The sequence below is a fragment of the Puma concolor genome, chromosome A1 (assembly GCF_028749965.1).
Source record: "Puma concolor isolate L17-30 chromosome A1, mPumCon1.1.hap2, whole genome shotgun sequence".
In the NCBI taxonomy this organism is placed as follows: domain Eukaryota; kingdom Metazoa; phylum Chordata; class Mammalia; order Carnivora; family Felidae; genus Puma; species Puma concolor.
This window is the reverse complement of record NC_141667.1, coordinates 232,115,803-232,128,261: the sequence shown is the minus strand read 5'-3', so window position 1 is coordinate 232,128,261 and position 12,459 is coordinate 232,115,803. Positions and strand designations below refer to the sequence as shown.

Genomic DNA, 12,459 nt, shown 5'->3' with positions numbered 1-12,459 from the left:
ATCAGAGAGGCAGTTCTCCTAACAGAAGACAGGAGGGTGCTGGACAGACCATGGATAGGTCAGTGATACGAATTTGTTGTAGCTACTTTTACTTTGGGGATTTAATGCCAACTTGCTGAATCAATGACAACAGCAGTGTGAAGAATTCCTTCCTACCTTTCCCTTTCACAGACCTTGTAGGGGTCCCTCTATAGCATTCCAACTAAGATCCCTCTGCCAGGCTCCAGAATTACCTTATTTTTGTCCTCATCAAAACCTTCTCTCTCTCAGTAACATTATCTCATGAAGTAAGAAGAAATTACTAGATAAATGGATTCCTATTGTGGTTTAAGTGACCGTGTGTTACCTTTCTATCCAGGAAAATAAGCGCTTTCAAACAATTTAGTTCTCCAGAAAGGAAGGGGGGACATCCCTTGAACAAGAAGGGCCTGAGATCATCTTTTCCATGGGATTATTTTACTTTGATCACTATTGTCACCCCGAGACTGACCTCCCAAAGTGTATTGCTTCCTGCCTTTCATGCCATGACCTAAAAATCACAGCTAAAAAAGCAGGCTAGAACTTTCAAAGTGAGTTTGCTACCTACTGGGGAGAACTAAGGAAAACTAACAGTATAAACACAACAAATAAGAGTCTGGCCTAAGGGGTAAAGGCTTCAAATTTCCTGATAGCTGATTTGCTTCCTGGAGTCTCAAAGTGGGGGAAAGAAGCCCCATCCAAGTACATCCCACCCAGCTTAGTCCTCAGATTTTCCAGCGCAGCTCTGGCGGGAGACGAGCCTAAGATGGGCTCTTTCCTACTTTAGCGGCTCACTAGGTCTGCGTCAGGAGAGTCACTGAACCTCGCCGGAACCCGGTGGATTATACCTACCTCCCAAAGTTGGTTTCGGATCAAATTAGTTTGTGACAAAATACCTCAAGCTGGGTGGCTTGAAGAATGGAAAGGTTCGTCTCGCAGTTCTAGAGGCCGGAAGTCTAAAATCAAGGTATTAGCAGGTCTGGTCCCTTCCGAGACTGAAGGGAGAGACTGCCTCCCTCCTCGCTGCTGGGGGTTCGCTGGCAACTGTTGGCATTTTTGCCTCATAGAAGCGTCACCCTGATACTTGCCTTCATCTTACATGACACTCTCCCCTTCGGTGCATCTCTCTCCAAATTCTCCCTTCTTACAAGGACGGCAGTCAAATTGTCTGAGGCGTGACTTATCTCTGCTCGTCGCGCCAGACTCCAGCCCTATTTCCAAATGAGGCCACATTCTGAAATACTGGGGGTTGTTCACCATACGAGTTCTGGGGGGGACGCAACTCAGCCCCTAACAAAGAGTAGATGAAACGACGCACGGAAAGCATTTAACACAATGCCTGGCGCATGCCAGCCCACTAAGCAACAGCTGCCTTCGTGATGATTCTGTCTTCCCAGTTTTGCACTTGGCCCATCTGCTCCTCCCCAGGGAGTGAGCCCTCCCTTGCAGCTCTCATCAGATCACCTTAAAATAACACAAGAGCCGTGGCATGACTTTATGCAATAATCGTAATAAAGGATTAACAATAATATTAGCGTTGTAATCACATACCGTTATACTGTGGCCTAGCCATGATCCTAAACGCTGTTTTTGTTAATATTTAAGAAGTCCTAAGACTTTAAAGTCCTATAAGATAGGCACTATTATTAGTCTCCCTATTTCACAGATGAAGAAACTGAGGGAAAGGGAGAGTGGTAATTTGCCCAAGGCCACCCCAGGCAGGGGGGCTCCGGACCTCCATGCCCTTAACCAATAACCACGCTGAGGTCTGTTCCCTGAGTGCTCCAAATATCTCCCCAGTGGCTGGTATGGAAGAACTGCATTAAGGAATGGGAACATATCTGGGAGACGGGGGTAGCTCTGTGCCCAAATGTGACCCACGATGTCGAGCTCCTGCTTCAGCCGGTCCACGGGAAGAGAAGCCACTGGCCGCTCCTATGGTGGCTTGGCCTCTGGCATCCCTGCTCCGTGGGCAGCTTCAGCATGGCAGAGGGGCTCAGGGACAAGGGCCCCGCTTTCTGCTTCCTTTACAAACAACGGGGGACAAGAAGCCCCTTTCACCCTTTTTCCTTTTGGTGAGTGGGGGCAGGGCAGCGTGTAAACTTCCGTCAGTCCTGACCAGACCCCTGCCCCAGGTGACGGCTTCGGAAACACAGCAAAGCAGCCGGTTCACGACCTCCGGTGACTTTTTCCTCATTTCCTCCTCAGATCTGGGATCTGGAAACAGACAGCCGCTCGTTTACGGCCTCCTCCAAAGCCAGTGGTATCCAGGGGGAGGGCGCGGCCTGCCTCTATCTCCCCCACCCCACGGCCCTGCGTGTGGCCACCGACACGATTGCACCCCTGCACCTGCGACTCAGGTATGAGGTTACCCTCTTGGCCCCAAGCCGTCAGCTGTCTAGAGGGCACGGCGAGCCCAGTGCAGCTGCCTGCAACCTTTTATATCACGATCCACAGTTAAGGCCTCTGGGTGACCTCCTCAGCTCTACGCCCCACGTCCTTATCTTGCACTATGTGTTTGGTGAGCTCCCTTTAACAGCTCCCATTAATCACTCCAGCACCACCTCCCTATGTTATCCACAAGTCTGGAATTTACCTCTCGAGCCCTTATCGACCCACTGGCTCTACGTCTATAGGAAATTGTCCAGGAAGCCCTGGAGGCCCACATCTGAGACCCCATCCCTACAGCAGGGTAGCTATGCAGTCCCAGGTGATGAGACGGGTCCTTGTGGAGGGTCCCCTAGCAGGCTTCTCCTGCCCAGGGCCCTTAAATGCCTTGAAGACTTGTCTCCCTGATTCCTCTACAAACGAGGCCACCTCGGTTGCCTCGGCACCCCTTTGCCAGGCCACCTGTCATTTCCTCCTCGGCCAGGAAAGTGGGTGCCGGCTGCCCTTTCCACGGTCAGGGAGGTCACTCACACAATCCTCCCCTTAGCGCCGAATGTCCCCTCCAGGGCCCGCCCCTGGCCTGCCTGGGCTGAGACTGCCTGGTCTTCCTGAAGAGTTTAAGTCCCGCCTCCCGGAGACCCACGAGTCACCTAGCACAAGGCTGTAGTTTTATGATGAGCGACGGAGGCCGGGAGAAGGGAATGAATTGGGAGTCTGGAGCAGACCTGGGGCTAGACCGCCTCTCCGGATGCCTGGCACCCGGCCTCCTCCCTGTGTGGTGCTCCTCCCACTGCAAGGGCAAAAGTCTGTCTGAGATTTCGAAGGGGAAGGAGAGCTCAGTGCTTATTATTATTTTTTAAGTAGACAATGGGAAGCACATTGTCTAGTCTTCCTTCTCCAGAGCCCGCAGGGAGGCTTCTCTCAGATGCTCCTAAGAGGCACGTGTCGGGGGTAGAGAGCTTCCCTGGGCCCAGTTGTCTCGAGGTAGATCAGACGTCTTCCCCGGGCTCAGCAGGGCTGGCCAGGCGCACTGCCAGTGCTTTGAGAAGTGACGGGCCCTCGGAACGTCATTAGAGCCTTCTCGTGGTTCCGACCTGGCCCCTGGCTATTCCCCCCACCCCGCCATCCCTCATTCTCTGCCTGCAGTTTCCCCCTCGGTGTTCAGCAGGATCCCGAATCCCAAATCTGCAGTCTTTGAAAACCAAGGAAAGGAGGCAGGGAAGGTTTAGGCTGGCTACCGCGGTTTGCAGGTGTCACATCCCATCTATATGAAAATGGCAAATGGATTTCCTGAGCCAAAAATGATGGCATACGGTCTCGAAAAGTGTTCTGTTTTTTTTGATTTGTGAACATATGTCTAGGAAGAACCTTTATTGTGTTCAGTGACTAAACCACAGATCGAGAATTAACTCTACAGAAAAGCGATCAGATTTCACAGCACCAGAACTCTACTGAAAAGTCCAGCGTGTATGGCCGCTGCCTGTGTCTGTACCCACCCTTCCTAATTTGCCCCCCTGAGGCCACGGGGAAGTCGCCCGTGGATCCAGAGCGCCTGGCAGAACTCCCACCCGGTCATCGTCACAGCCAGGCCTGGGAGAGCAGGCACTTTGCTCAAGATGCCAGAGCAACGAGGGGCGCCTGGGTGGCGCCGTCGGTTAAGCGTCCGACTTCAGCCAGGTCACCATCTCGCGGTCCGTGAGTTCGAGCCCCGCATCGGGCTCTGGGCCGATGGCTCGGAGCCTGGAGCCTGTTTCCGATTCTGTGTCTCCCTCTCTTTCTGCCCCTCCCCCGTTCATGCTCTGTCTCTCTCTGTCCCAAAAATAAATAAACGTTGAAAAAAAAAAAATGCCAGAGCAACTGGCCGAAAAGCGGGACTTCCGTCAATCAGGCGGCTGTTTGTTCTACATGGTATCAGTGTGTAGAAAAACAGCCTGTTGGATTTTTTTTTTTTTAGGCGAAGAGACGGAAATTCCACCTCGTGGCAAAAACAGACTCCGTCTCTAGCGCCAACACTTAGGTGCCAGATAATGTCTGCCGGTCCCTGCTCTGTCGCTTGGGAGCTTTGTGATCTTGATCAAGTGACCTGGCCCTTCTCAGCCTTCTGGTGGTTCCACCTGCGAAGCGGGGAGACTCAGCGCCTTGCACCCCGCGTTGGGGAAGGGATGTAGGTAAAGCCAGTAGGCTCTGGCTACAGGCCCGGCGCTTTCTCTCTGGGACTGTGCCCCACACACCCTTCCCTCCTCCTCCCCCCCCAGGCAAGACTCTGCCATCACAGGAGTCCAGAGACCATTCATGGGAAAGTGCAAATCGTCCTTCTGTCAAATGTTATTTTTCCTTGGAAAGGATTCCACACACTGGGAATAGTCTGGCACGAAGTTGGAGGTTTCAGACCCACTGAACCTCTTCTAGTGGCCCAGCCTTGGAACCCGGGCATTGGAGGGACAATCAAGAGAGAAGGCAGAGCAGCGGTACTGGGAACCAACATTCATTTATTGAGTGTTCACTGCATGCCAGGCTTCTCCAGACATTTTACATCCTTTTCCTCACTCCTCACAAAATTTCTTTTTTTTTTTTTTTTTTAAGTTTATTTATTTACTTTGAGAGAGAGAGAGAGAGAGAGTACCAAGCAGGCTCCACACTGCCAGCACAGACCCTGATGCAGGGCTCAAACTCATGAACCGTAAGATCATGACCTGAGCCAAAATTAGAGTCAGGTGCTTAACCAACTGAGCCACCCAGGCACCCCCACTCCTCACTAAATTTCTATAAAGGATTCCAGATTCCACTTTACAGATGAGGACATTAGTGCTGAACAGTTGGACTGCTTAACCCCTACAACTGTCTGTTCTGTGTGCTGTTGTCCCAGAGGTAGCTCATGGGGCAAGGCTGGAGGACACAGGTAAGCCCTTGGCCCCTGGTTGCCCATGGGAAGCACACTGCAGGGCCTTGTCCCTGCTTGAATGAAAGGTGCTGCTCTTCAGGCTTGAAGATTCAGAACGGGATAATACAGCTTGTATTTATTTGCGGGGGGTGGGGGGGGGGCGGGGAAGATGTAAATTAATAGCAAAGAAGGTCCATAGTTAAATGAAATCACATTCCTCCTGGGGCGCCTGGGTGGTGCAGTCGGTTAAGCATCCGACTTCAGCCAGGTCATGATCTCGCGGTCCGGGAGTTCGAGCCCCGCATCAGGCTCTGGGCCGATGGCTCGGAGCCTGGAGCCTGTTTCCGATTCTGTGTCTCCCTCTCTCTCTGCCCCTCCCCCGTTCATGCTCTGTCTCTCTCTGTCCCAAAAATAAATAAACGTTGAAAAAAAAAATTAAAAAAAAAAAAAAAAAGACATCACATTCCTCCTGCCCCAAGGAGGAGACATGTGGTGTCAGTTTTCATGATTAGTGGCTGCTGCTCATTGAATACCAATTATGCCATGTGAGGGTCTTTGGGAAGGACATTATATGAATCTTCTCATCTAATTCTCAAAACAGCCCTTTAAAGTAGATGCCATTATCCCCATTTAAGAGATAAGAAAGAGTTTTGAGCAGTTAAACAACGTGTCCAAGGTCACAGACTCATTTCTATCCTCTTAACCTTTCTCCATAAGGCAATAGATGCCTCATCCCGGGTATCCGTGTCCTACACTTGGTTCAGGTTCTCATCCTCTCTCTGTTTTTCATGAGTAAGGTCTCCCCCGGAGCCTTCCCTGGTGGTTTCCCACCAAGAGCCCGCGGTTTGCTACCGCTACAACCGGGCCTTCAGGCAAGTGGTCAGCTGCACGGAAGCATCTGTAAGTATCAACTTTTGTTCTCTTTAGCAATGATGTGTTTGTGAGCGTGAGTGTAGCCCCATGGTCCTCACCTTGGAGCTGAGCGGAGTGTTCCGGGGACAGTCCGTCCCTGGAAGTTAAGAATTCTACTAGAATTCTTCAACTCTGCTACTTATCAAGTATTATTTGGACACTCTTCTTTGAAAGCTGACTGGAAGAGCTCACAGTTGCCCCAGTGGCTTGTAGTATGAGCTCTTTGGAAGGGCCATCTGCTACTAAAGGATGGCATTATTTCATGGTGGTTCTCTTGTATGGTCTAGGATGATTAATAGAACTCTACTATAGTGTAATCTGGGGATGAAGGTATGGAGCATTCCATGTCTACTTCCTCTTTCACTAGGGCTCTCAAGGATCATGCTAGCCCGGTCCTGGATGCGTGACACAGTGTCTGGCCCACAGAAGGGACACAACCAATGCTCCTTGCGTAAAGAGTGGGAGTAGAGAAGTGCACACATCCCATAATTCATGTACTCCTGCCCTTGAGCTAATGGGAGGACACACCCCAAGTACACTCAACTTTAAATGTTCTGAAATCACCTAAATATCAGTTCAATCACTTTCCGAACCACTGGCCTAGGCTCTGGCATTACACGCCCGTATCCCAGGCCATCTGGCAGCATCCTCTTTCCTTCTTCCTGCAATTGCCTGGCACACCCTGTCTTTAGGATTTATAGCCTCGGGAGCACCACAGTCTGGTAGTGTCATCTTCATGTTCACACTCATTTCGGCTTCTCTCCCAGTGAGACTCGGCTGTCTTTGCATGTGTTCTTGCCAGTTCCTGCTCTAGAAATTAGTCATCACCATGGGTTTATTAAGTATTAAATGAAACAGATTACTTGGCCTGTTGATCAAAAATTTGTTATGATGACTCAGTCTCAACTCATCTCAAAGAAGGTGGGTTCTTGTCTAATTTGGGTTCATACTTATAAAGAAGCATTTGTCCTCCAGATCTTTCAGAATCACCTGCGACTCCAAGGACGCCAACCTTCTGGTCTCAGCATCCTGCACATGCCTGTTCCTGGCTCTGTCCAACTTTTTCCCATCTCCACCCTGGAATTTCCTGCTTCTTCCTCTTTTCCTACACACACCTTAGCAACCCTTCAAGGTCCAACTCAAGTCCTGTCTCCTCCACAAAACGTGTCTTCACTGCTCTGGACTCACACAAGCATCTCCCTCTTCCTGACCACCCACAGTCACTACCTCCCATGTGGTGTAGATTCAGTCCTCACCCGTCCTGCTCTGTTTCCCAGGCACGAGCCTCGCCTTTCTAACAATTCAGCAGACAGTTAGGGCAACTAGCACCTCATCTATGTTTCCCCCTTCTTTCCTCTTAATCTGTCAAAACCCTTCTTATTCTTCAACGCACAACTCGGATATCAACTCCTCTGAGAAAAGTTTCTAGATCCCTCCCACATCCAGGCAGAATGAAGGGCTCCATTAGCATTTGGGCTCCTAATTCTGTGCTAACAGTCAGCCTCCTTCAATAGCATTACTTTTGATATGCATATCTTCCCTGCCTGTGGGTGGTAAGGAGATGTTGAATTGAGATATAAATACTCTGTCAACTCTTACTGTATTAAGCACATGCTGGTAATAAACTCCCAGACACTTACTGAATTGAATTATTGATCTGAGTATTTGCTCATCCTGCAGATCTGTGTGAAATCTATGCCCACTGTCACGATCCATAGCATCTAAGCCACATTGCAGTCTTTATTTGTGAAGGAGAGAACATAGCCCAAGATTTTCACGATCCTGAAGTTATGAATACCTCTATGCCACACATTACTCATTGAGTTGCCTAGCAAAGTGCTAGGGGCCACCGACTTTCAAGGCCTCTGAAAATGCTTGAAAATGGCACAGTGTAAACTAATAAATATTCAATTAAATGTTTGCAATGTGTTACATAGGAACTGCAACCTACACATATACAGGTAGTTTATGTACCTACCTTCGTACTTGTTACGAATAATGAATTTTTTTATCAACAGAGCTTAAAACTGTAGATATTTTACAAAGATTTTAACATTAATAGCAAAATTATATTTAATTTGGGATGTGGTTGCAGTTTAATATGTTTAATTGAATGGGAACTCCAAAAGCAAGAATCACTTGGGACAAAGAGGTTCTTAGGCCCAGCTAAGGCTTGAAATTCCCTCTACAAAATGCACCTAAAAAGTGTAAGTAGCACCTTTAGACTTTTTTGGATTCTTTTATATATATATATTTTTTAAGTTTTTATTTATTTATTTTAAGAGAGAGAGAGCAGGAGGGCCAGAGAGAGAGGGAGAGGGAGAATCCTAAGCCGGCTCCGCACTGTCAGCACAGAGCCCGACACAGGCCTCTATCCCATGAACCGTGAGATCATGACTTGAGCCGAGATCAAGAGTTGGATGCTTTACCAACTGAGCCTCCCAGGCATCCCTAGACTTTTCTTGATTCTATAAATAGAACCCTAAGTCGTTTTTAAAGATATTGTAATTGCTCACTTCAATCTTTTCGCTCCCGTAACCGTAACCGTAACTGGCAGTAGCAGGTGGTGGTGTTGGGGGAATTTCTTTTTAAGGAAGCGAATGTGTGACTGTTTAACCACTTAACCAGAAGGCAGGTCCACAGGGAGGTTGCCTCCCGCTCTGTGTCAATCCCGGGCTATCTGCCCCACTCAGCGCCCTCTGCTCATTCTTCCATGCCAACAGGTACCACATTCCTTTCTGGACCTTGACCATATTACAAGTCACGCATGTTGTGAAACTTCGGGATGTTTGCAAAGGTTGGAATAATTAAAGTAATACCCAGTAATGCTAAGGGTCTATTGCAATATTAAGGGGAACAAATGGATGCTCCGGAGCTATAGACACACCCTGCCCTCCTTCCCACCCCCACGAGCCCTGGCGTTGTAAAAGGACAGAGGGGCAGGAAGCAAAGTGTACATTACTAAAAACCTGCTCTTAGGCATTTAAATCAACACCAGTGAGAGGATGCCTTCTGGTTTCTGGGTTGGAGACCTGGAAATTTCTCTATGTCGATGGAATAGCCTCTTTTACAAAGTGGAAGATTAATAGGAACATTCAGTGGTTCTGAGACAGAGTGTTGTCCTCAAGCATTTCTCCTCCCACGCCACCATGCCTTTGGGTACAGGCTCCAGAAAGCCTGCCCCAGAGGAAGCCCTCCTTGGGGTAGGCACTTACCTCAACCGGTCATGAAAGCTGACATTCATCTCCCTTGACAGATGATTCTCATTCAAAGGTTGCTCAAGGAATGGGGCAGAAAGAAAGCCACTCCAAGACTCAAACTAGTTAGACTGAGTGAAACCTGAAAGCTGAGGGTTTAGAAGATATATCCTTCCCCCCAAACAGGCTGTCTTCCTCACTCAGCTTCGCCTTGGTGCTGAATAAATTTTGCTGCTCAGAATTCAATCCACACCTATTTCTCTGAGCCTTGGTAGTCAGGAGATTTTTACCCAAAGATTTCTAAATTTTCTAATCTTCTCGCTGAGTGTTATGGGATGAATTTTGTTTCCCGGGTGTTCCTATGTTGAAGGCCCAATCCCAGCAGCTCAGAATGTGACTGCATGCAGAGATAGAGCCTTTAAAGAGGGGATTAAGTTAAAATGAGGATATTAGGGTGGGTCCTGAGCCAATCTGACTGGTGTCCGTATAACAAGAGAAAATTTGGACACATAAGGAAACCCTGGGTGTGCATACACAGGGGAAAGACCATGTGAGGACACAATGAGAAGGTGGCCATTTGCAAGCCAGGAAGAGACGACTCAAAAGAAACCAAACCTGCAAACAATTTGATCTTGGACTTCCAGCCCCAAGAGCTGTGAGAAACTAAATGTGTATTATTTAATCCCCCTGTTCTGTGGTATTTTATAATACAGCCCAGCAAATGAATACACCAAGGTAAGCCAACTTGTATTGGAAGTAAAGATACCTTCAGGGTAAGTTTTCATCTTACATATCTGTGGCACTAGACTTCTGAATGCAAATTCCCTTTAATTTGATAGCCAGTATCTCAAGGTCACTTTTTTTTTTCAACTTCCGGATACAGGTGGTAAAAGTATGGGACTTTGAAACAGGAAGGCTGTTTCTGGATTTACTGGGGCTCATGGCAATGCTGGAATCACATTCTGACCTTTGACTCCAGTGGAAGAAGGTATGTGTCTTCTCCAGTAGCTTCAGCCATTAGGCGGTGAGCTCCCTGACATGATTTCCTAACAGAAGACTGTTTCCTAGGCTAGTCACTGGGGGCAGAAACGGCTGTCTGAAGATATGGAGCTACAACAACGGACATTGTCTGCACACACTGAAACATGGCAAGTCGCTTCCTACCAAGGCTCCCCATAACATAATGATGCAAGATTGGGCATTTGTTGTCAAGGTAGAAGAAACAAATGAGATGGGATCTAGGGTGCACGTGACAATCCTACATTCTTTTTCTCTGGCCCTTCATTTTACCAATGACTTTAAACTTCTACTGAGGAGAGATGTACTTTACATGAATGTATGTGCTCCCAGCTAAGCCTTGTGCACCTGCTCCTTCATCACCCGGTATGTTTATCTGCGTTCTTAAAAGAGCTTAGCTTTTCTAAACATTTTAAACATCACATAAGTCAAAATATGGGTGAGCAAACTAAAAGCTAGTCTGTTTTGTGTGTTAGTGACTTTTTTTCCAAGGCCACTTTTCCACTTGTTCATGTGCTGTACCTGATTTTGGTCGAATTTCCACAATTCTGGCCTGTTGACTTTCCATGAGGAAGATAAGAGGCAAAAACTTTTCAACTACCAGAGAATATAAAAGAATCCAAAGTAAAAAAAGACAAAAATCACTCAAAGTAATGAGTTTGTGATTCCAAGTTCTGCTTTTGACCTGCCTGTGTTCACTTGTCTCCTCACTCAGGAGGAGCCGGGCACCGTGTAGGGTCCTGTCAGGAGAAGGCGAGCTTCTTCCCAAAGCTGAGCAAGGGCAGAACCAGCATTTTAGGGCAATGCGGGGCGGGGGGGGGGGGGGGTGGTGGTGCAGGAAACCAGCAGGGCTTTGGTGGTTTGAAAGACACCTAACTGTGGTCTGAAAACTAGAAAGTACGCAAGTTTTCCCCAATAATCATTGAATTGAGACAACATGTGTAAACTGATTTAAGGACTAATAAAGAAGAATGTCTAATAGAAGGTGACAATGTTATCTTTCTAGATGAAAAGCAAAGTGAAGTCTGTGATTGGACCTACTTGGAGGTGAACCAAAATAAGTAAGTTATATTCAGCTTGGATGTAAGAGGGGGATGCATCTTTTTGATACAAAGTCTATGCTGGAGGAGGACACCAAGACAATGAAGGGAATTTTCCAGAAAGAAATATGTCAAAGCATTCCCGAAGACCCTGGTTGCTCCCTGATGGTAATTTAGGCAACTAGGCTCTTCTAGAATATTGGAAGCAATTCTCTGCACATTTTGATGACTATTTAGAGGTAGAGATAGGGAGCACTGCATCTCTCCACCAAATGCTTTCTTGAAGAATAAATCACAGACTAGATTACCAGAGTAATTAAATTCAGCAGCCACAAGGCCAAGAATAAAAATCCAATAAATTCTCTCCTGAACACAAAAAGAGTGAAAACAATTCCCGATTGGTTTCTGTTTGTGCCCTTGCCTCCGTGTTTCAACCGAGCTCTTAGGATCACTTAACCTTCAGAAGGGCAACTGCTCCTGGAGTAGCATCCATAGACCTCGGAAATTATAGATCCCTTAAGTAGCAGTGAAAACGCTGACCCTAATTTATCAAATCACATTTTATCTTGCTCTCTCCATTTATCATATAGACATGGCAAAATTAAACCACAGTGTTGATTGCGTGCAAAAAGTAAAGAGATGATAAGCTCAAGTATTGAGATGTACTACTACTCTGTTACTGTTCTAGGTGCATCATAGCTGTTGGATGGGACAGAAGAATAAATGTGTATTTTGTAAGTGAAATGTACAAAATGAGCTATTCAAAACCCTGCTTCAGATTGCTATCCTCTCCCCACCAACCCTACCCTTGATTCTTTTCACACTAAAATCAGTTTGTAGTAGTTCTTTAGACTTCTGCTCTCTCTACAAGTTAAGCCATGATAGAGACAGAAGAATTTCCTCCCTCCCTCTCTTCCTCCCTTTTAGAAACCTTTTTTTACTTTGGTTTTTGTTTCTGTTTCTTCCCTCTAGTTTTCTTTTTTTTAAAGTTTATTTATTTATTTTT

At 47.3% G+C, this 12,459-nt stretch overlaps 1 protein-coding gene across 1 annotated transcript in view; it reads left to right on the top strand.

The window, feature by feature from the left end:
• LOC112860850 (cilia- and flagella-associated protein 337-like) overlaps positions 1-12,459 on the top strand; it is a 115,830-nt gene that overhangs the window by 79,087 nt on the left and 24,284 nt on the right. The window contains 8 exon segments of the mRNA XM_086717638.1: positions 2,227-2,378; positions 6,085-6,187; positions 10,280-10,313; positions 10,316-10,354; positions 10,357-10,384; positions 10,465-10,544; positions 11,420-11,474; positions 12,142-12,187. Of these exon segments, the coding sequence (XP_086573764.1) occupies positions 2,227-2,378; positions 6,085-6,187; positions 10,280-10,313; positions 10,316-10,354; positions 10,357-10,384; positions 10,465-10,544; positions 11,420-11,474; positions 12,142-12,187 (537 nt within the window).